Below are 21,031 nucleotides of genomic sequence, written 5' to 3' on the forward strand. Positions count from 1 at the left end.
AGACCAAGGAGAAATTATAATCACCCCAATACTGAAAGACCACAAAGGCCCAATAGACACCCCTTCCATCTACAGGCCCATCGCCTCAATTCCATTATATGTTAAACTAATAGAAGGTCTGGTTGCACAATACCTCTCCAACTACCTTGAAGACCCCAACCTACTCCACCCAACTCAATCAGGGTTCAGATCCAACCACAGTACTGAGACACTGCTAGTATCCCTACTAGATATATCCCGGCAGCACCTTAGCAAAGGAAGAAGGATGCTGATAATTCAACTCGACCTCTCTGCCACATTTGACCTGGTTGACCACACCATACTTCTTCAGATATTAGAAGCAATAGGGATCTCAGGCGGAGTATACAATTGGTTCCAATGATTCCTCAAAACAAGAACATACAGAGTAGAAACAAAAGATCTTATATCGGATCCCTGGACCAATCCCTTTGGAGTACCTCAAGGGTCACCACTGTCACCCATGCTCTTCAATCTCTTCATATCTTCCCTCGGTATAATGCTAGACAAACTCGAAGTAACCTCATTCAGCTATGCAGATGATATAACCATACTCCTCCCCTTTGACTCACAAGATCCCACCACAACAGATAACCTGGAAAAAACACTTGAAGCAGTGGAAAAATGGATGATAGAACACAAACTGAAGCTCAACCCAGACAAAACAAAATTTCTATTGCTTGAAAAGGACAAAACCCCTTCCATAACCGAACTAAAAATAAAAGCCACCAAATATCCCATACAGCCCGTTCTCAAACTCCTAGGAGTAACAGTAGATAGATGCTGCATTCTTCAGGTGCAAATCAACAAAACCAAAACCCATGCAGAAGTTACACCCTTAATGGCGAGATCCTAGCAAGGACTGTAGCAGAACGGGACTTAGGGGTGATCATCAGTGAAGACATGAAGACTGCCAATCAAGTGGAGCAGGCTTCATCTAAGGCTAGACAAATCATAGGGTGTATACGTAGGGGTTTCGTCAACCATAAGCCTGAAGTCATTATGCCATTGTATAGATCCATGGTGAGACCCCATCTGGAATACTGTGAACAATTCTGGAGGCCTCATTACCGGAAAGATGTGCTGAGACTAGAGTCGGTCCAGCGAATGGCCACCCGGATGGTCTCAGGACTCAAGGACCTCCCATACGAGGAACGGCTGGATAAGTTGCGGCTATACTCACTTGAGGAACGCAGAGAGAGGGGAGACATGATCGAGACGTTCAAATATCTCACGGGCCGCATCAAGGTGGAAGAAGATATCTTCTTTTTCAAAGGTCCCACGGCTACAAGAGGGCATCCGTGGAAAATCAGAGGAGGGAAGCTGCACGGTGACACCAGAAAATACTTTTTCACCGAAAGAGTGGTAGATCGCTGGAATGGTCTTCCACTTCAGGTGATTGAGGCCAGCTGCGTGCCGGATTTTAAGACAAAATGGGATCGTCACGTGGGTTCTCTTCACAGAGAAAGGTAGGGGTGGGTCATTAAGGTGGGCAGACTAGATGGGCCGTGGCCCTTATCTGCCGTCTATTTCTATGTTTCTATGTTTCTAAAACCACACAAAAACCATTCTTTACCATGCGCAACCTATGCAAAATTAGAAAATTCTTCAACAAAGAACAATACAGACTCATAGTCCAATCCCTAGTCCTAAGTCTAATGGACTATTGCAATATCCTCTACCTTTCTTGCCCCACCTACTTAATAAAACAACTACAGACTGTGCAGAACACAGCCCTTAGACTGATCTATTCTCTTGGAAAATTTGACCACATCACCAACGCCTACCTAGATTCACACTGGCTTCCTATACAAGCCCGCATCCAATTCAAACTATACTGCCTATTATTCAAAACATTAAACGGAACGGCACCCACCCACCTAAACAACCGCCTAAACAGGAACCTCTCATCCAGACAAAGGAGAACCCAGTCCCCTTTCTCCTATCCCCCTTTCAAAGGAACTAAGTGCAAAAAGATGTATGACAACCTACTAGCAACACATGCAGCAAAATTGGACCCCTCCATCACCAACAGACCTCAAAGCTTTCTGAAAAGAAATCATAACCCTACTATTCAAAAAATTCATCCAGATGTCCTAACCCCCCTTCTTTTCCCCTATGCTATCCTCCCCTCTCCCTCAACAATATAACCAGCATCCACTCTGCAACCTTCTCGTATACTTCCAGCTCCTTCTGATGCTCCCCTCATTTTCCCACTTTGTAACCTCTCCTCAATTGAATTAGTTACCAACGCCTTTAATTGTAATCCTCTTCCTGGAAATGTCCAGTTATCTTTTGATGTAATCTGCTTAGAACTGCAAGGAATAGAAGTCAGTAATGTAATGTACTATCCTATGGACACGTTAGCATTTAGCGTGCGCTAAATCGGCTAGCGCACCTTAGTAAAAGGAGCCCTAAATGTATATCCAGATTTAATTACAGCTATTGTAAAAATAAGACGCGAATTCTTGGGTAAGGAACCGCAAGTCAGAGCTGAAACTTGTCCTCGAAAATGTCTCATTAAAGATGCTCCTAAATCTTTTGGGGCTCTTTTCCCGGGTTATTGTGGGTTTCCTACACGTTGAAGCCACGTTTATTGCGTGCCAGCCCTTCCCGCCAGCTTTTTACTAGGTGGTAAGAGATGGCCTGAGGTGTCCTGTAATGCTTACTAAAAAGGACCCTTGTCATTGTGGGGAGAAGAACATAAGAGTCCAGAGCAGAGCATTTAGCAAGGGAAGACCAGAGCTGAGACTGTGATGTCATAATGCCTGAGAGCCAACCTCGGCAGTGACGTCACAAGGAGGCCAACGGACTCTCAATAACGGCCTATGGACCCTGAAAGTGAGCCTTCTTACCTCCTCTCTGGCCTTCAGCGCACGACGGGGCTCCTCAGGCTCACTTTAAACTGGGAACGCGAGAGCCCGTGACGTGATTGTTTTGACGGGACTTCCAACGCAGCAGGGCGGGGCCCAGTCACGTGACGGGCTGGGTGCGGGCGCGAGAGCTTAACCCTCCCGTTGGGGAAGCATCAGTGTTGATTGGCTGCGGTGTCTCGCGCCCATGGCAGGAGCCAATGGCGTCCCGGCGCAGTGACGCCGTGGCGGAAGTTGGTGCTCCTCACGCGCCGGCCAGTCGGGGATGGCCGTGTCGATGCTCGGCCGGGCTTTCGGCCTCCTTAGCGTCTCGTCGCCGGCGGCGCTGCCCTCCCAGGTCAGTCCCGCTTTTTCCCTCCGGCGGGCCAAGCAAAAGATAGGATGGAATTGGACGACCCCAGCCTCAAAATGGCCTCCCAAAGCCGACAGGGAGACGGCAGGATTTTAGTCAAAGCAGCAGGAGGGAGGGGGGTGAGTGGCCAGAGGCGGTCAGAGGGGATTATGACTGCCTTTGAACATCAGCTCACAGCCACCAACGCGGTCTGAACCACTGTTTTTAGTGCATCTATTGGATTATTTGAAGACTCGGCCTTGCTTCGTTTTCCTATGGATCTGCACTCTAAAGAGATGCAGATTTAATGGCCCCTGGTCCTATGGCATTTTATAAACTATTAGTACAGCAAGTGATTTCACAGGGATCTAATACAGCGTGCATGGATTGCTCTAATTTCAAAGCCACTTATCCAGAATCATACTGACCAACATCCTTATTGAATATAGAGATTAAAATATTATCCAGGGTTAATAGTTATGTAAGAGGTGCCTTTCCTATTAAACAGGATACCTGTCAGGGTTGTTCTTTCACCTCTTTTATTTTAATTGTACTTAGGTACCGTCATGAAAGACCAGATATTAAGGGAGTTCACACGAGATCAGATGATATTCTTTTACCCTCTCCTTTACAAAGCCGCGCTAGCGTTTTTAGTGCCACAGCTGTTACCATGATGGCCGGTGCTGAAAACTCTAGTGCAGCTTTGTAAAGGAGGGGAGTAATTATTTCCCAAGTTCAACCAACTTTATTGAGACTCTTAGGGGCAATGGACAGATTTGGTTACTACTCAGGATTCAAGTTAAAGAAGCAGAAATCTGTGGCCCTGTCCTTATATTTCTCTGTTCATACAGAGCCTTTCCTCTTACTTGGACTGAGAAATCTAAACTAGTTAGGGCTTATCATTTTTTTGGATTTAACAGCTCCATATTCAATGAACATTTCCCTATTACTAATGTAAACTGAAAAGATACTAAATATTTGGCATACCTATTCCTTTAGTTTGATGGGAAGGATTGCTCTATACCAGTGTTTCTCAACATGCGATACGCAGACCCTTAGGGATACGCGATCCACTTGGGGGAGGGGGTACGCGGCACCCTCTTCCTCCAGTGGCATGGCACTCTCAGCCAAAGCTGACCCAAAAGGCTTCCTTCCGATGTCAGAGCTGATGTTGGGGGAAGCCTTCTGGGTCAGCTGGGTGGCCCCACAGTCTGGGCAACACCAAGCTAACTCCAGCGACAAAGAGCCCTCCGTCTTCTGCCAACCTCCCGTTGCCTGTCAGGGAGTCCGGAGTCTATACAAGGCCCAGCACTGACGCTAGCTTAACTGACGCAGAGCCTTTTGAGTCTATCCACTTGTGAGGCCCTGTTGGTACTGCCCCTCTGATGCAAATGTGTCAAAGTGGATGGAGCCAACAAGGCCTTCCCAAGCTCATGGACGTGAAGGCTCTTCGTTGAAGTTAGCGCATGTGCCGGGCCCTGTGTGGACTCCAGATTCTGGGGCAGGCAGTATTAGGGCAGCAAAAGGAGGAAAGTTAAAGGAGGGGAAATGCTGAACTTGCCCAGAGGAGGAGAGAGAGAGTGATGTTGTACTGAGAGATATGGGGAAATGGAGAGATTTGGTAAGGCTGGATGGATGGGTGTGGAGAAATGCTGGACATGGATGGAGGAGAATGGGAGAAGGGATATACTTCTTATGGGATGGAGAGGAAGGGAAGAAAGAGAAGGAAATGCACATGGATGGAGCTGAAGAGAAAGAACATAAGAATTGCCGCTGCTGGGTTAGACCAGTGGTCCATCATGCCCAGCAGTCCGTTCAAACGGCGGCCCCCAGGTCAAAGACCAGTGCTCTAAATGAGTCCAGCCTCACCTGCGTACATAACAGTTTAGCAGGAACTTATCCAACTTTGTCTTGAATCCCTGGATGGTGTTTTCCCCTATAACAGACTCTGGAAGAGCGTTCCAGTTTTCTGCCACTCTGGGTGAAGAAGAACTTCCTTACATTTATACGGAATCTATCCCCTTTCAACTTTAGAGAGTGCCCTCTCGTTCTCCCTACCTTGGAGAGGGTGAACAATCTGTCTTTATCTACTAAGTCTATTCCCTTTAGTATTTTGAATGTTTCGATCATGTCCCCTCTGTCTCCTCTTTTCAAGGGAGAAGAGGTCCAGTTTCTTTAATCTCTCACTGTACAGCAACTCCTCCAGCCCTTTAACCATTTTAGTCGCTCTTCTCTGGACCCTTTCGAGTAGTGTCCTTCATGTATGGCGACCAGTGCTGGACGCAGTACTCCAAGTGAGGGCGCCCGGTACAGCAGCAGGATAACCTCTGATCTGTTTGTGATCCCCTTCTTTATCATTCCTAGCTTTCTGTTCACCCTTTTCGTCACCGCCGCACATTGCACGGATGGCTTCATTGACTTGTCGATCAGAACTCCTAAGTCCCTTACCTGGGAGGTCTCTCCAAGTACTGCCCCGGACATCTTGTATTCGTGCATGAGATTTTTGTTACCAACGTGCATCACGTTACACTTATCCATGTTAAATGTCATTTGTCATGTCGATGCCCATTTCTCAAGCTTGATTATGTCACGTTGCAGATCTTTGCAATCCCCCTGTGTCTTCACTACTCTAAATAATTTTGTATCACCCGCAAATTTAATTACCTCACTCGTCGTACCAATGTCCTGATCGTTTATAAAGATGTTGAAGAGCATGGGTCCAAGCACCGAGCCCTGCGGCACTCCATTGGTGATGCTCTTCCAGTCTGAGTATTATCCATTTACCCCCACTCTCTTGTTTCCTATGCTCCAGCCAGTTTTTAATCCACGTGATTATTTCACCCTCGATTCCATGTCTCGCAATTTTCTGAAGTAGTCGTTCATGTGGAACCTTGTCGAACGCCTTCTGAAAATCCAGATATACAATATCAACTGGGTCGCACTTGTCTATCGCCTATTAACTCCCTCGAAGAAGTGCAGCAAGTTCGTCAAACAAGATCTGCCTTTGTTGAAACCGTGCTGGCTCGTCCTCATCAGACTGTGTCTGTCAAGGTGATGAATGATGCGGTCCTTTATCAGCGCCTCTACCATCTTTCCTGGTGCCAAGGTCAGACTCACTGGTCTGTAGTTTCCCGGATCTCCCCTAAAACCTTTTTTAAAGATTGGCGTAACATTCGCCACCTTCCAGTGTTCTGGAAGCTTTCCCGATTTGATCGACAGATTGGCTGTTAGTTGAAGCAGTTTAGCTATAGTCCCTTTCAATTCCTTGGTGACCCTTGGATGGATGCCATCCGGTCCTGGGGATTTATCATTCTTAAGCCTATCGATCTGCCTGCATACCTCTTCTAGACTGACCGTTAACCCTGTAAGTTTCCCGTCTTCGTTTCCAGCATATAGCCTGATGGGTTCCGGTATGCTATGTATATCCTTTTCGGTAAATACAGACACAAAAAATGTGTTCAGTTTGTCGGCGATTGCTTTGTCCTCCTTTAGCACACCCTTTAGTTCATGGTCATCCAATGGTCCCACCGCTTCTTTCGCGAGTCATTTCCCCTTAATATATCGAAAGAACAGCTTGAAGTTTTTTGCCTCCTTGGCTATTTTTTCCTCGTAGTGTCTTTTGGCCCCTTTTACCGCCTTATGGCACCTTATGGTGTTCATGTTGTTTGTGCTTATTCCAGTTTTTGTCCGTTCTTGACCTTTTCCATTCCTTAAACAAAGTTTTCTTGTCTCTGATTGCTTCCTTCACCTCTAAAGTGAGCCACGCCGGTTCCTTGTTCTTTTTCCTCTTAGATCCTTGTTGATACGCAATATATATATATATATATAGATTTTGTGCCTCGGTGACTGTGTCCTTAAAAAGGGACCTAGCTTGCTCTAGTGTTTCTACAGTGCTTATCCTCTTAATCTTCTTCCCCACCATGAGTCTCATATCTTCGTAATTCCCTTTTCAGAAGTTCAGTAGTGTGGCCATTGTTCTGGACCGATGTTTCGCCCCTGCATGTTGAAGCGGATCATGTTGTGATCGTTGTTTCCCATCGTTCCTTCTACTTCTACACTTGTGCCAGTCTTTGCAGTCCATTTAGAATTAAATCCAGAATTGCATTTCCTCTTGTATTTTCCTTGACAAGTTGTTCTAGGAAGCAATCGCCTACAGCAGGGGTGTCAAAGTCCCTCCTCGAGGGCCGTAATCCAGTCGGGTTTTCAGGATTTCCCCAATGAATATGCATTGAAAGCAGTGCATGCACATAGATCTCATGCATATTCATTGGGGAAATCCTGAAAACCCGACTGGATTCCGGCCCTCGAGGACCGACTTTGACACCTGTGGCCTACAGTATCCAGGAACTTGGTCTCCCTAGCGCAGCCGGAGGTTCCTTGGTTCCATTCTATCCCCAGATAGTTGAAGTCACCCATGATAACTACGTTTCCTCCCTAGCAGTTGCGTTTAATCTCGTCCGTCATTTCTCCATCAATTTCTTTGGACTGCCCCTGGAGGTCAGTAGTAGATGCCAATCTTCGTCTCCAGTCCATTTGTTCCCGGAATTTTGACCCATAGAGACTCTAACTTATCCGTCTGTTGTGGCGTGTTCTGTCCAGTAGATTCAATTCCCTCTTTGACGTATATGGCAACGCCCCCACCTTTTTGAGCCACTCTGTCTCTGTGGTATTGTTTGTAGCACGGTGTCCCAGACATTTTCCTCAGTCCACCATGTTTCCGTGATGCCTATGATGTCAACGTTATCTTTTTGTGCCATAGCTTCTAATTCACCCATCTTATTCCTTAGGCTCCTTGCGTTCGTGTACATACACTTGAGTTTGCGGCCTGTTCCTTTCTTGCATTTCCTTCCCTCTTCTGTCCTTTTCGATCTGTCTTGCTTGTGATCCAGTGAGTCTTTCTTGTATGGTATCCTCCGGTTATACCGGTTGCCGAACCATCAACTCTCTTGATCGACTGTCGGCTTTCCCCTTCTTCCTAATTTAAAAACTCCTCAACTTCTCTCTTGATGTTGCTTGCAAGTAGCCTCATTCCGTCTCTACTGAGGTGGAGTCCGTTCTTCCTGAATAGCTTGCTGTTCCCCCAGAACGTCGTCCAGTTGTGCACAAAATGGAATCCTTCTTCCTCACACCAGCGCTTCATCCACATGTTGACTGCTTGCAGCTCCATCTGCCTCTTCTCATCGGCCCTGGGTACAGGCAAGATCTCCGAGAATGCTATCCTCTGTGTTCTGGTCAAAACCGAAACCGATCAAATATGGTGTTCTGCAGGGGGCTGTGCTATCCCCCCTATTATTCAATTCAATTTCTACATTAGATCTGTCCTAGACATAGCCTTCAAATATCAAATACAGATTCACTCCTTCGCAGATGACATCCAACTGTACCTATCGCTAGGAGAAGCCCGTGATGCCCAGATTGCAAAACTCCTAACCTGCCTCTCAGAAATCAAAAATTGATTGATCTTCAACAAATGAAAACTAAACACCTCCAAGATGGAATTACGTTAGATCTGCAAAGAATGCTGTAACCACGCCTATTCCTCGCTGCACTAGGACTCAACTACTATAACTGCAAAACACCAAGTGCGTAGCCTAGGCATATGCTTTGATGGCAACCTGTCACTTTCCAATCATATCTCAGATCGTATCATCCTCATTTTACTACCTGTGACAACCCTGAAAAATAAGGAACTACTTTGCCCAACTACTGTATGCTTTAGTACTCTCCCGCATGGATTACTGCAATACACTATTCAACGGTCTCACTTCGAAGAATGTACAATGTCTCCAGCATGTTTAAAATGCGGTGATCAGGCTTCTAAAAATCCTCTGTGCCCTTGAGCCTGTCTCCTAGGCTCTAGCGTTGGCTCACTGGTTGCCCGTAGCCAAACTTTGTGTCTTCAAGGGCCTGATGCATTCAAATACTTGCATGACATGGCGCCGGGCTACATGATGGCTAAGCTTCTTCCTTATATGCCAAACCGGTCCCTCTGCTCCCAGGATGAAATATGCCTTAAAATGCCCCTGGGCCATACCCTTTAACTGCAAACCACCACTGAAATCCCTTGAAGAACTCCTCAACTTTAGAAAAGCAATAAAAACATACCTCTTTGCCTAACTCCCTTTGACTACAAAGAAATGTACAGTGAAACCTTGGTTTACGAGCATAATTCATTCCAGAAGCATGCTCGTAAACCAAATGCACCAGCCCCCTAAACCGAGACTCTCGGAGAGAGCAAGAATCTGAAGGCTTTGATCATGCGCAGTTGCTTAAGGCCCAGCCCAGGCAAGAGGGAGGATCTTCGGGCACTAGCACATCCTGTGTGTTGGTGCTGGTGCCAGATCGGGTAAGGGATTGTGTTTGGTGATCACGGAGGGGCTCGCAAATTGCATCAATACTTGGTTTGTGAGCCATGATTTGCGTGAATGTTTTGCTCGTCTTGCAAAACACTCGTAAACTGCGTTACTCGCAAACCGAGGTTTGACTGTATATTGGTACCAGAACCAGTATGTGTCACATAAGGAAAACTTCTATTGTAAAATTTTGCACTGTAACTATGGCAGATCTAACCTGTAAGCTGTCTGTGTGTCCAATTAGGATAAAACTTTTACTGAAAACCTTGCACTGTCAGGATAACTGTCAAATTGTAACCAGTAAACTGTAAATTATGTATATTAATATTAGACCCCTTGTATGTGTCAAGTTAGGATAAAATCTTCTATTGTATGTTTAACCCGTTCTGAACTCTTTGGGGACAACAGGATAGCAAAGGAATGAAATATAATTGCCTTGAACTAAATGGTATAAGAGCAATTCAGAAATCTTGGATTAGAGCTAGATATTCGGCACCAATAACCCAGATGAATGAGGACAGGACTGAATATCAGGAATCCCCTTGGAACTGGGCCTGGATGCTCGGTTCCAGCCAGAGTTGAATATCCCAATTGATGGTTTTAAAATGCTTCTTACCACAAGGTTTATGAGAGGTTTCTTTTCAAAGGCAGAGAAGTGTAACCTCTTGGCTGTTTACCTCCCCTTTAACAAAGTTATCTTATCTTTAGAAATAATATATTAAACTGGTTACAGTAGTCTGAAATTCAAATGGTAACCATAACACGACCATATCATAGAAAAGCTGGAGTAGTTGCTCTGTAAATTATAGGTTTAAAGTGGAGCACTGTATAGCAATTAACTATTATTAATGTGATTTGTTTATGCAGACAGGAGACTACTTCAGCCAGCATTTTCTGGCATGGTGTGTTTTGGGCCTGCTGCACTTGCATGCTACTCTCCTCATCTCCTGTTGTGTCCTGTACAGGTGACATCATTCTGCCGTGGATTTCTGACCTCTGTCAGCCTCAATACCAAAAACCCACACTGGAAGTTGAGGACCAAATATACCATAAAACCTATTGGCATGAAGAAAACTGGTGGCAGGGACCACACAGGTGGGTGTGGAGTGGGAGGAAGGGAGGCAAGGACCCTAGATAAGGTCCTGTGGGGGACCATGATGGTGGGCCAGGAAAGGAGGAGGAGAGGCAGCAGCTGTAGAGTTTTGGTGAGGTACCCTTACATTGTGACTGGGGTGGAAGCTTCAGAGAGGGTGAAGGAAGGTTGTGGGGGACTCCCCAATTAAGTGTAAGTTTTATGATTTGTGAGAGTGCAGTTTGTTTTGGATACGTAGCGACAAGTAGGTTCAGGGTATCGGAAAACTCACAAACAATGGTGAAGTGTCTTCATTAGAGCAGTGAGCTGAGAATCATGGAAGCTAGGATTCAGATCCCATTGGTACTTCCTCTGACTTCTCACATAACCCTCCATTTCCTCAATTAGAGTTGGATTGAAATCAGTTAGCTTAATGGGGTTTAAAAATAAGGCTTGGACAGTTTCCTAAAAGTGATGTCCATAAGCCATTATTGAAATGGCTTGGGGAAATCCACTGCGTCTTCCTAGGATTAGCAGAATAAAATCTGTTTACTACTGGGATCTTGTTAGGTGCTTGGGACCAGAGTTGGCCACTGATGGAAACAGAATACTGGGCTTGATGGACCTTTGGTCTGTCCCAGTATGACAATTCATATGTTCTTATGTTCTCTAGCGATATAAAAATATCAGGTTCAGTAGGTAAATTGACAAAGAAACATGATGGCAGATAAAGGCTGAATGGTCCATCCAATCTGCCCAACCACAGAATCCACTGTCTCCTCCTTTCCCTAAGAGATCCTGTTTAGACAAGTTCCAGGAGGAAAAGTCCATAGTCTCCTATTGACAGTCACTGCTTGCCCTGGAATTGATAGCAAAGAATGTTGTTACTACAGAGGAACCTTGGTTTACGTGCATAATTCGTTCCAGAAGTATGCTCGTAAACCAAAGTGCTTGTATATCAAAGCGAGTTTCCCCATAGGAAGTAAGGGAAACTCACATAATTTGTTCCCCCACACTGCTCCAACTCACCACCCAATCTCAGGGAGAGCGGAAGCCAGAAGGCCTTAAGCATGCGCAGATGCTCAAGGCCCAGCCCAGGCAAGAGACAGGATCTTCGGGCACCGGCATGCCCTGTGGGTTGGTGCTGCGTGCCAGATTGGGGTAAGGGCTTGTGTTTGGGCGGGGGGGGGGCTCGCAAATCGAATTAACGCTCGGTTTGCGAGGCACGATTTTTTTGCTCAAGTGTTTTTCTCGTCTTGCAAAACACTTGCAAACTGAGGTTTGACTTTATTTGGGTTTCTAGCTTGGTCACTGTGGAAATAAGATACAGGCTACATGGGCCATTGGTCCGACCTAGTCTGGTTCTTATGTTAAGGTTTCTTCTTGCAGGCAGGATCCGCGTGCACGGCATTGGAGGTGGACACAAACAGCGCTATCGTATGATAGATTTTCAGCGGCTGCGATATGAAACTGAAAAGGAGCGGGCCCCTTTTGAAGAGAAAGTGATAGAAGTCCGTTATGATCCCTGCAGGTGAGCAGATAAAGGGGAACTATCTCGCTCCCAGATGTGAGTGAACATTGACAGTGGCTATCAAGAGCATAAGCATGAGGGTTTTGTATGAGCCATGAGTCCAAGAACAATGGTGGAAGTGGGTAAGAGAGGTTTAATAAAAAAGGCAGAATTGACTACATACCTCGCTGTTCCAAGTAGGATTTATTTGAGGCACCTTTAACTGACGAATTGCAGGTCGAAGAGGTTTACAAAGCTTTATGCCCTTCCGGAATGGGATCTTGATGATTGGTCAATATGATCGTTCTTCAGATGATACTGCTGATTAGTGGGTAACATTGATAGTGACTTTTTGACTTAGGATTACCTGATAGATCAATAAAGAAATTATGGTAGAGGGAAGATAGTAACGTATATTTCTTTCTGAAGTGGGGTGGGGGGAAGTTTCACTATGTGGGGACTCAGATGAATGGATGGGTCTTTAGGGTTTGGGATTTTCATTTTTCTTGGGCTGGCTGGTTGATACTTTTGTGGGTTTATATTTTTTTACTTTGTCATTTTATTTTAAGGTGTGCATGTATGAGGGAGAAAGTGATCGCTTTGCGAATAAGGAGAAGGGGAGGCTGCAGGCTGGGGCGGCCTCCTTGAAATATCTTTTTGATTCTTTGTCCTATTGTTTCTTGATGCATAAACAGTACTGGAAGAAAATGGTGTCTTTAAAATTTGCTCAAAATAAATTCTGCAGTCCCTTCACAGATAAAAGACAGGAAACCCACCAAATTTTAAACTATTGACTTACTTGATTAGACAACAAAAGGGTCATCTATAATAATAAAACCCTAGAGTGCACATGCGCTGTTGAAAGTTCGTGATTCCTGGCGCCGTGAGGTGTGCTTCTGTGCCAGTCCTCACGGTGCTTGCGCTAGCTGGAGGCGCGTGAGCGTGCAGCTCTCTCAATGGCTTAGAGGACTGGCAGGAGAGTGGCGGTTGCAGTGGCAGGAGAATGTCTGACAGAGGGCTCCGTTTTGAAGCTGTGGCTCTCATTGAACTGCCAGTTGGCCAGCTCCTTTGCCGGAGTTATTTTTCAGTTTACAGGTGCCGCTGCAGCTCCTCTCATGAGCCGCACCTGGGTCAGAGAACACTTCCGATGCAGGGGATCGTTAGAGGAGCCGCTGCAGCACCTTTAAACTTAAAAATAACTCTGGCAAGGGAGCCGGCTAGACCGCGGGAAGTGTAGGGGGGATGGAAAAATCCTGCTGCTGCACAGGGAAATGGAGGGAGAGGGAATGCTGTGGCTGCTGCACAAGGAAGTGGGGGGAGGGAAAAAAATGCTGCTGCACAGGAAAATGAAGGGGGAGGGAATGCTGCTTCGGCTTTTGCATAAGGAAGTGGGGGGAGGGAAAAAATGCTGCTGCACAAGGACATGGAGGGGGAGGGAATGCTGCTTCTGCATAGGGAAGTGGGGGGGAGGGAATGCTGCTTTGGCTTCAGCACAGGGAAGTAGGGAGGGAGACAGAAAAAGGAAGAAAGACACAGGGGCAGGGAGAGAGACAGAAAGACAGACAGACAAAGGGGGCCAGGGAGTTAGACAAACAGAAAGAAAGACAGCAGGAGGGAGAGAGACAGAAAGAAACAGACAGGGGTAGGGAGAGAGACAGAAAGAAAGGCAGACATATATTCTAGCACCCGTTAATGTAACTGGCTTAAAGACTAGTTCTAAAATATTACAACAGAAAAATAGTGCAGGTGTCTTGGTGCTGAGGAGATCATTTTCAAAGCACTTAGACTTACAAAGTTTCTTAGGTTTCTATAGAATTTTGCAAGTCTAAGTGCTTTGAAAATATGCCTGAGTGTTTAAAAATGGTTCTGAATCTCTATATGCTGGTCCAGTTGATCACACTCTAGATAGTACCATGTATCTGGATAATGTTAAGCTCCCTAGCATATCTGAATCACAACGTTTGAAAAATGAATGCCCCAATTGAAGAGGGGGAGTTGATGTTAGCGTTACAGCTGTGTGAACTACAGAATGCATCAGGTCCGGATGGATCCAATTGATTTTTTTATAAAATTCTCCAAAGGCAGATTGGATCCACACTATTAAATCTATTTAATTTCATGATTTCTAAGAAAGTCATGCCTGAGTTCTTAAAAACAATTCAGATGAAAATGTTATTAAAGCCAGGAAGGGACCCTAATGATCCTAATTCGTATAGGCACATTTCGCTTCTAAACTTGGAGATGAAATTGTTTGGCAAATTGGTTAGCACAGGTAGATGTAAGAACATAAGAATCGCCATACTGGGACAGACCAAAGGTCCACCAAGCCCAGTATCCTGTTTCCATCCCAGGTCCCAAGTACCTAGCTAGATCTCCAGGTAGTAAAACAGGTTTTATGCTACTTAATCTAGGAATAAGCAGTGGATTTCCCCAAGTCCATCTCAATAATGGCCTATGGACTTCTCTTTTAAAAAAATTATCCAAACTGTTTTTAAACCCATCTAGGCTTACAGATTTCACCACGTTCTACAGCAGTGGTCTCAAACTTGTGGCCCACCAGGTTCTATTTTGAGGCCCTCTGTATATTTATCATAATCACAAAAGTAAAATAATACAGTTTCTTGATCATATGTCTTTTTAGCTATAAATTACAATATTATTATTGACTCTTAATACCATATGATCCTCCCAGAACATTAAGGTCTGCCTCGCAACATACCCTCAACATCCCTTCCCTTAAAATAATTGCCACTCGTGGAGCCACCATTTTTTCAGTCACTGCTCCTTTAATCTGGAACTCCCTCCCACTTTTTATTAGAGCAGAACAAAGTTTGGACAAATTCAAGAGTAGTTTAAAATGTTTTCTGTTTAAAGATGCCTACGAATGAGTTTTCCAATCATTCAGTCAATCCCTACTTCTTCTTATCCTATTGTGTTCTCCCTTTTTTCCCTCGTTTACAATTGCCCTTTCCCAATCAAGTTTGTCTGATTGTACGAAGATTCTGTCTATCTGTTGTTTGGTCCCCTATTTTATATTTTAGCTTTTTAATTGTACAACGCTTTGAATGTTATAAGCATTTAGTCAAATTTTTAATAAACTATGAAACTATACCTCATGCAGAATTGTCATTTCTTTAATAAGACATTAACTATTTTTTCTGAGGCCCTCCAAGGACCTACAAATCCAAAATGTGACCCTGCAAAGGGTTTGAGTTTGAGACCACTGTTCTACAGCAGCAAAGTCCAGAGTTTAATTACACATTGTGTGAAGAAATTTATTTATTATTATTTCAAGTTTATTTAAAAATTTTTATATACCACCCAATCAGCCTTCTAGGCGGTGAACATTGTCTTAAAAACATATATGGAATAGCAATACATCCTTTAAAACAATAACAATTATTAAAAACAATACCAAAACAAACAAACAAAAAAGGGAAGAAGGGTAGAACTACAATTTATCAAGTCAAAAGAGAGAACATATAGGGAAAAAACAAAAGGGAGGGTGTCTAAAGGTAAAATAAAACTGTAGCCCTAAAAAGGGCATTTAGGTCTCGAAAGCATCAAGAAAAAGAAATGTTTTTAAGTTCATCTTAAAATTTGAAGAGTTGATTCTTCCCATAAGTGGACCAGAATATTATTCCAAAGAGATGGAGCGCTGACAGAGAAAATAGTAGACCTCATTGTGTTGATAAACTTCAGAGAAGGAACAGATTAAAGATTTTTAGAAGATCTTAGAATCTTAGAAGAACTATAGGGAATAAGAAGGTTATTAATAAATTCTGGTTGACTATTTTGTCTAGTTTTAAAGGTCAGTAAAAGAATTTTGTATGTGATGTTCTACCGGCAACCAATGAGCTTTATAAAGGAGGGGATTAACATGGTCTACCTTTCTCTGTTTGTTTTAAATCTACTACTTAGTAACTTCATCACATACCTCCTAGTTCTAGTATTTTGGAGGGTGGCCAATGTTACACCAATTTTTTAAAAGGGTTCTAGAGGAGATCTGCAAAATTACAGACCGGTAAGCCTGACTTCAGTGCTGGGCAAAATGGTGGAAACAATTATAAAAAATAAAATCGTGGAACATATAGACAAACATGATGTAATGAAACCGAATCAGCATGGGTTCACCCGAGGGAGATCTTGCCTCACCAATTTGCTTGACTTCTTTGAAGGTGTGATAAACATGTGGATAAAGGTTAGCCGGTTGATGTAGTATATCTAGATTTTCAGAAAGCTTTTGATAAAGTTCCTCACGAGAGGCACATGAGAAAATTAAAGTGTCATGGGATAGGTGGCAAAGTTCAGTTGTGGATTAAGAATTGGTTACCGGATAGAAAACAGAGGGTAGGGTTAAATGGTTATTTTTCTCAATGGAGGAGAGTAAATAGTGGAGTGCCACAGGGGTCTGTACTGGGACCGGTGCTATTTAACTTATTTATAAATGATCTGGAATCATATGATTTGGTCCTGTCCTCTGGTGATGGCCTTTTGGGACCGCATCTTCACCTTTGCAGAACATATCTGGCGGATGACTATCCACTGTTCTCCTATGTCAATATTTTTTGTCATTCCTACTAGTTATCACCCTGAAGTGTATCCTGCTGAAGTGGCTGAACGTGGAAGCCCCTGATGTGGGAACAGAGAGACATTGCAGATATCTCCTCACCTAGAGGGCGGTCCTTTCAACAGGTGTTGGAGTCCTTTTGGACAACTGACTCATCTTGTGTGGAATCAGCTTCTGAACTCTGGATAATACCTGGTGATTCATGTTTGTCCCCATATTGTTAGCTCATTTCTTTGCTGTATGGAGAACATAGGAACGGGGGTGGGGAGGGATTTGGGTTGAGGATATGTTCTTTTTTCTTTTTTTAAACTCGAGCTTCCATTTATTTGTAAGCAATTTCTGTACGTTTGCGGTGTTAAGCTCAATAAAAATTATTTGAACATAAATGATCTGGAATATGGAACGACGAGAGAGGTGATTAAATTTGCAGATGACACAAAACTGTTCAAAGTTGTTAAAACGTATGCAGATTGTGAAAAATTGCAGGCGGACCTTAGGAAATTGGAAGACTGGGCGTCCAAATGGCAGATGAAATTTACCGTAATGTGAACAAATGCAAAGTGATGCACATTGGGAAGAATAACCTGAATCGCACCTTGGTCCACCTTGGGGGTTAGCGCCCAAGAATAGGATCTGGGTATCATTGTAGACAATACGATGAAACCTTCCACGCAATGTGTGGTGGCGGACAAAAAAAGCAAACAGGATGCTAGGAATTTTTTTTTTTTTAAAGATGGTTGCGGTATGCTTGTTTTATTTCAAGGGGGAAGGAAATTGGGGAGACCTGAGGGAGGGAGATATTAGATTTTCTTGTTTGGGGAGAGGAGGGTCTTCGCTCGTTGATTGCCGGAGAGTATCAGAGTACAGCTCTCTGACGAGTGTACTTGTTTGTTTCTTTATACTTGGGTGGTGGGGGTTGGGGATTATTTGGGGTGGTTATTTCCTTCATACGGGTTTTTTGGTTTGGGGAGTTTTTACCTGCTATTACTATTTTGGTTCCTTTTCTTCACTGCAATTGATGGGATATTTCCTTTTGTGGGGTTGGAGTGTGATTTTGGACTGTGTTGGTTTGGTTGTGGTTTGTTATCAATAAAAATGATTTGATCTAAAAAAAAAGATGGTTAACAAGACTAAGAATGTTATAATGCCCCTGTATCGCTCCATGGTGCAACTTCATCTGGAGTATTGCGTTCAATTCTAGTCTCCTTATTTCAAGAAAGATATAATGGTGCTAGAAAAGATTCAAAGAATAGCGACCGGGATGGAACTCCTCTCGTATGAGGAAAGATTAAAACGGTTAGGGCTCTTCAGCTTGGAAAAGAGATGGCTGAGGGGAGATATGATTGAAGTCTACAAAATCCTGACTGGAGTAGAATGGGTACAAGTGGATCGATTTTTCACTCCGTCAAAAATTACAGTCTGTGGGTCACTTGATGAAGTTACAGGAAAATGCTTTTAAAACCAATAGGAGGAAAAAATTTTTCACTCAGAATAGTTAAGCTCTGGAATACAGGTGGATTAAAAACTGGCTGGATCATAGGAAACAGAGAGTGAGGGTAAATGGACATTACTCGGACTAGAAGAGCGTCACCATGGGGTGCCACAGGGCTCAGTGCTTGGACCCGTGCTCTTCAACATCTTTATAAATGATCTAGACATTGGTACGACGAGTGCGGTGATTAAATTTGCGGACAATGCAAAGTTATTCAGAGTAGTGAAGACACAAGGGGATTGCAAAGATCTGCAACGTGACATAATCAGGCTCGAGGAATGGGCATCAACATGGCGGATGAGGTTCAATGTGGATAAGTGTAAAGCGATGCATGTAGGTAACAAAAATCTCATGCACGAATACAAGATATCCGGGGCAGTACTTGGAGAGACCTCCCAGGAAAGAGACTTGGGAGTTATGATCGACAAGTCGATGAAGCTGTCCATACAGTGTGCGGCGGCGGCGGCAAAAAGAGCGATCAGAATGCTAGGAATGATAAAGAAGGGGATCACTGTTATTGAGAGAGACATGGGGAAGCCACTGCTTGCCCTGGATTGGTAGAATGGAATGTTGCTACTCCTTGGGTTTTTGTCAGGTACTATTGACCTGGATTGGCCTCTGTGAAGACGGGCTACTGAGCTAGGTGGACCACTGGTCTCACCCAGTAAGGCTATTCTTATGTTCTTATGACCTCTCTCTCAACTGCTTGAAGCATACCTTACCTGGCAGGGGGAAGAAAGAGTCAGGTATCCTTGTGAGAAATAGTAGATTTTATTTACCATATTTTTCGGTCCATAAGACACACTTTTTCCGCCTCCAAAAAGGGGGTGGAAAAGTGGTTGTATCTTATGGACTGAATACACCTACTCCCGCCCTGGTACCTTTTTTAAGTGGCGGTGGTCAAGTGCGGTTTCCTACTAGATAACTGCCTTTCTCCTTGCAGAGCGACGCACAATGCAGGAGTGCGTCCTTTGCACTTATTGCCTTGTCCTGCGCCGCTCTGTGATTGGCTACAGTCAGTTCTTGCGCTTTTTTGAGCTTTGGGCTGCAGGCTGTTTTGGGCTGTGGGCTTACCAGCACCAGACGCACCTCGTACAGAGGAGGAAAAACTAAGAAAAAAAATTCTGAAACAATTTTTTTTTTCTTGGGTTTTCCTCATGTACAGGTGGGTGCGTCTTATGGTCAGGTGTGACTTATGGACCATAAAAATATGGTATGTATTCATTATTTGGAAGGATAAATGATAGCACTGCATCCCTAGTTGAAGTGCCTTTGGGAGGGGAAGGGAAGATGAAAATGGAGGTTGTCGTATTTCATAAATGAAACTCAAGATGTTGTAAAGTTTCTTTTTGACATGTTTATTGAATTTCTATAAAACGATTTGAAATACACATTACCATTATTTTTTTTTAAATTTTTATTTATAAGTTTTCCATTCTTACAATATTTGAGTGATATAATATACAATAAAGTTTTTTTTTTTTTTTTTTTACATATTTAAAATATTATCATTAATAATACATCGTATTTAAAATATAATATGATAAAGATTATACATTAGCATATAAAATATAATTCCCATCCCCTTTTTATATAGTATATTTCCATTAATTAGTCAAATCCCACCCCATTCATATATAATTATTTATCATTGTGCTAAGAACTAATCATTAGAATATTTTGTCAATGGTTGCCAAATTTTATTAAAATTAAGATGATTTCCCTGTTGTAACGCTATTATTTTTTCCATTTTATAAATATGACAAACAGAATTCCACCAGAACGTATAATTTAATTTGGTGTAATCTTTCCAATTTTGAGTAATTTGTTGCATGGCGACTCCTGTTAGTATTAGTAATAGCTTATTATTGTTTGCTGAAATCGGACTCTTAGTTCTCATTGCAGTACCAAATAATATGGTGTCATACGAGAGTCCTACGTGATTCTCTAGTAACTTATTAATTTGGGGCCAAATTAAATTCCAAAATGCGTTTACAAAGGGACAAAAAAAGATTAAATGATCTAACGTCCCTATTTCCAATTTACAATGCCAGCATCTATTAGATCTAGTACTATCTATTTTTTGCAGGCGCGTTGGGGTCCAGAATACTCTATGTAATAAAAATAACCATGTTTGATTCATAGATGCTGACCTTGTAGATCTTAATCTCCAGGACCAAAATCGTGGCCATTGAGATTCAGAAATTGTCTGACCTATCTCAATACTCCAAATATCCCTAAGACCTGTTTTCTTTTTTTTATTTAAAAATCTATATATCAATTTGTACCATTTTGCGGCTTGGTGACCCAACAAATCCGTCTGGAAACATAGAACCTGTAAACTATATTGATTATTTAGATTTTTCCATTCAGGGAACCCTACCTGAATGGCCTGCTTCAATTGCATCCATTTAAAATATTGTGATTTATTTAATCCAAATTTATTTTGCAATTGTGAAAAACTAAGCAGTGAACCTTCTGATATGATATCATTCAATGTTCTTATTCCTGCATTTATCCATTGTTTCCAGACGATTTTAAATCCGCCAATTCTGATCCTGGAGTTTATCCATATTGATTGATTTAGAGATTTAGCAATAGGTTCAGGTGATAAATTACTAATATATCTCAATGTTTTCCAAGTGTCAAATAAAATTCTGTGGTCTTTGTATCTTTTAGGCATTGTTATAGTTATTAACTGTTCTGGATATAAAGGGAACAGGAGCCGCCATTCTAAATATAGCCAATCTGGTACATTTTCTAGAAGCTCTGGGAGGATCCAATACATACCCTGTCTTAAGATATAGGCTTG

General features: G+C 43.1%; 2 protein-coding genes across 4 annotated transcripts in view; one reads left to right on the top strand and one right to left on the bottom strand.

Annotated features, from left to right (window-relative positions):
* Positions 1-3,079, bottom strand: part of KLC4 (kinesin light chain 4) — a 370,771-nt gene extending 367,692 nt beyond the window's left edge. The window contains exon 1 of one of the 2 annotated variants that reach the window (XM_033937472.1): positions 2,874-3,079. The gene's annotated coding sequence lies outside the window, so the exon portion shown is untranslated. The remainder of the gene's footprint in view (positions 1-2,873) is intronic. The other variant, XM_033937471.1, reaches the window with a different exon arrangement.
* The window catches only part of MRPL2 (mitochondrial ribosomal protein L2), a 38,237-nt gene continuing 20,243 nt past the window's right edge, over positions 3,038-21,031 (top strand). Inside the window, exons 1-3 of one of the 2 annotated variants that reach the window (XM_033937474.1) lie at positions 3,038-3,228; positions 10,541-10,670; positions 12,037-12,178. In XM_033937474.1, coding sequence (XP_033793365.1) covers positions 3,157-3,228; positions 10,541-10,670; positions 12,037-12,178 — 344 coding nt within the window. In that variant the 5' untranslated portion in view covers positions 3,038-3,156. Of the gene's footprint in view, positions 3,229-10,442; positions 10,671-12,036; positions 12,179-21,031 lie in introns of both variants that reach the window. The other variant, XM_033937475.1, reaches the window with a different exon arrangement.

Source organism: Geotrypetes seraphini, chromosome 3 (assembly GCF_902459505.1).
Source record: "Geotrypetes seraphini chromosome 3, aGeoSer1.1, whole genome shotgun sequence".
Taxonomy (NCBI): Eukaryota; Metazoa; Chordata; class Amphibia; order Gymnophiona; family Dermophiidae; genus Geotrypetes; species Geotrypetes seraphini.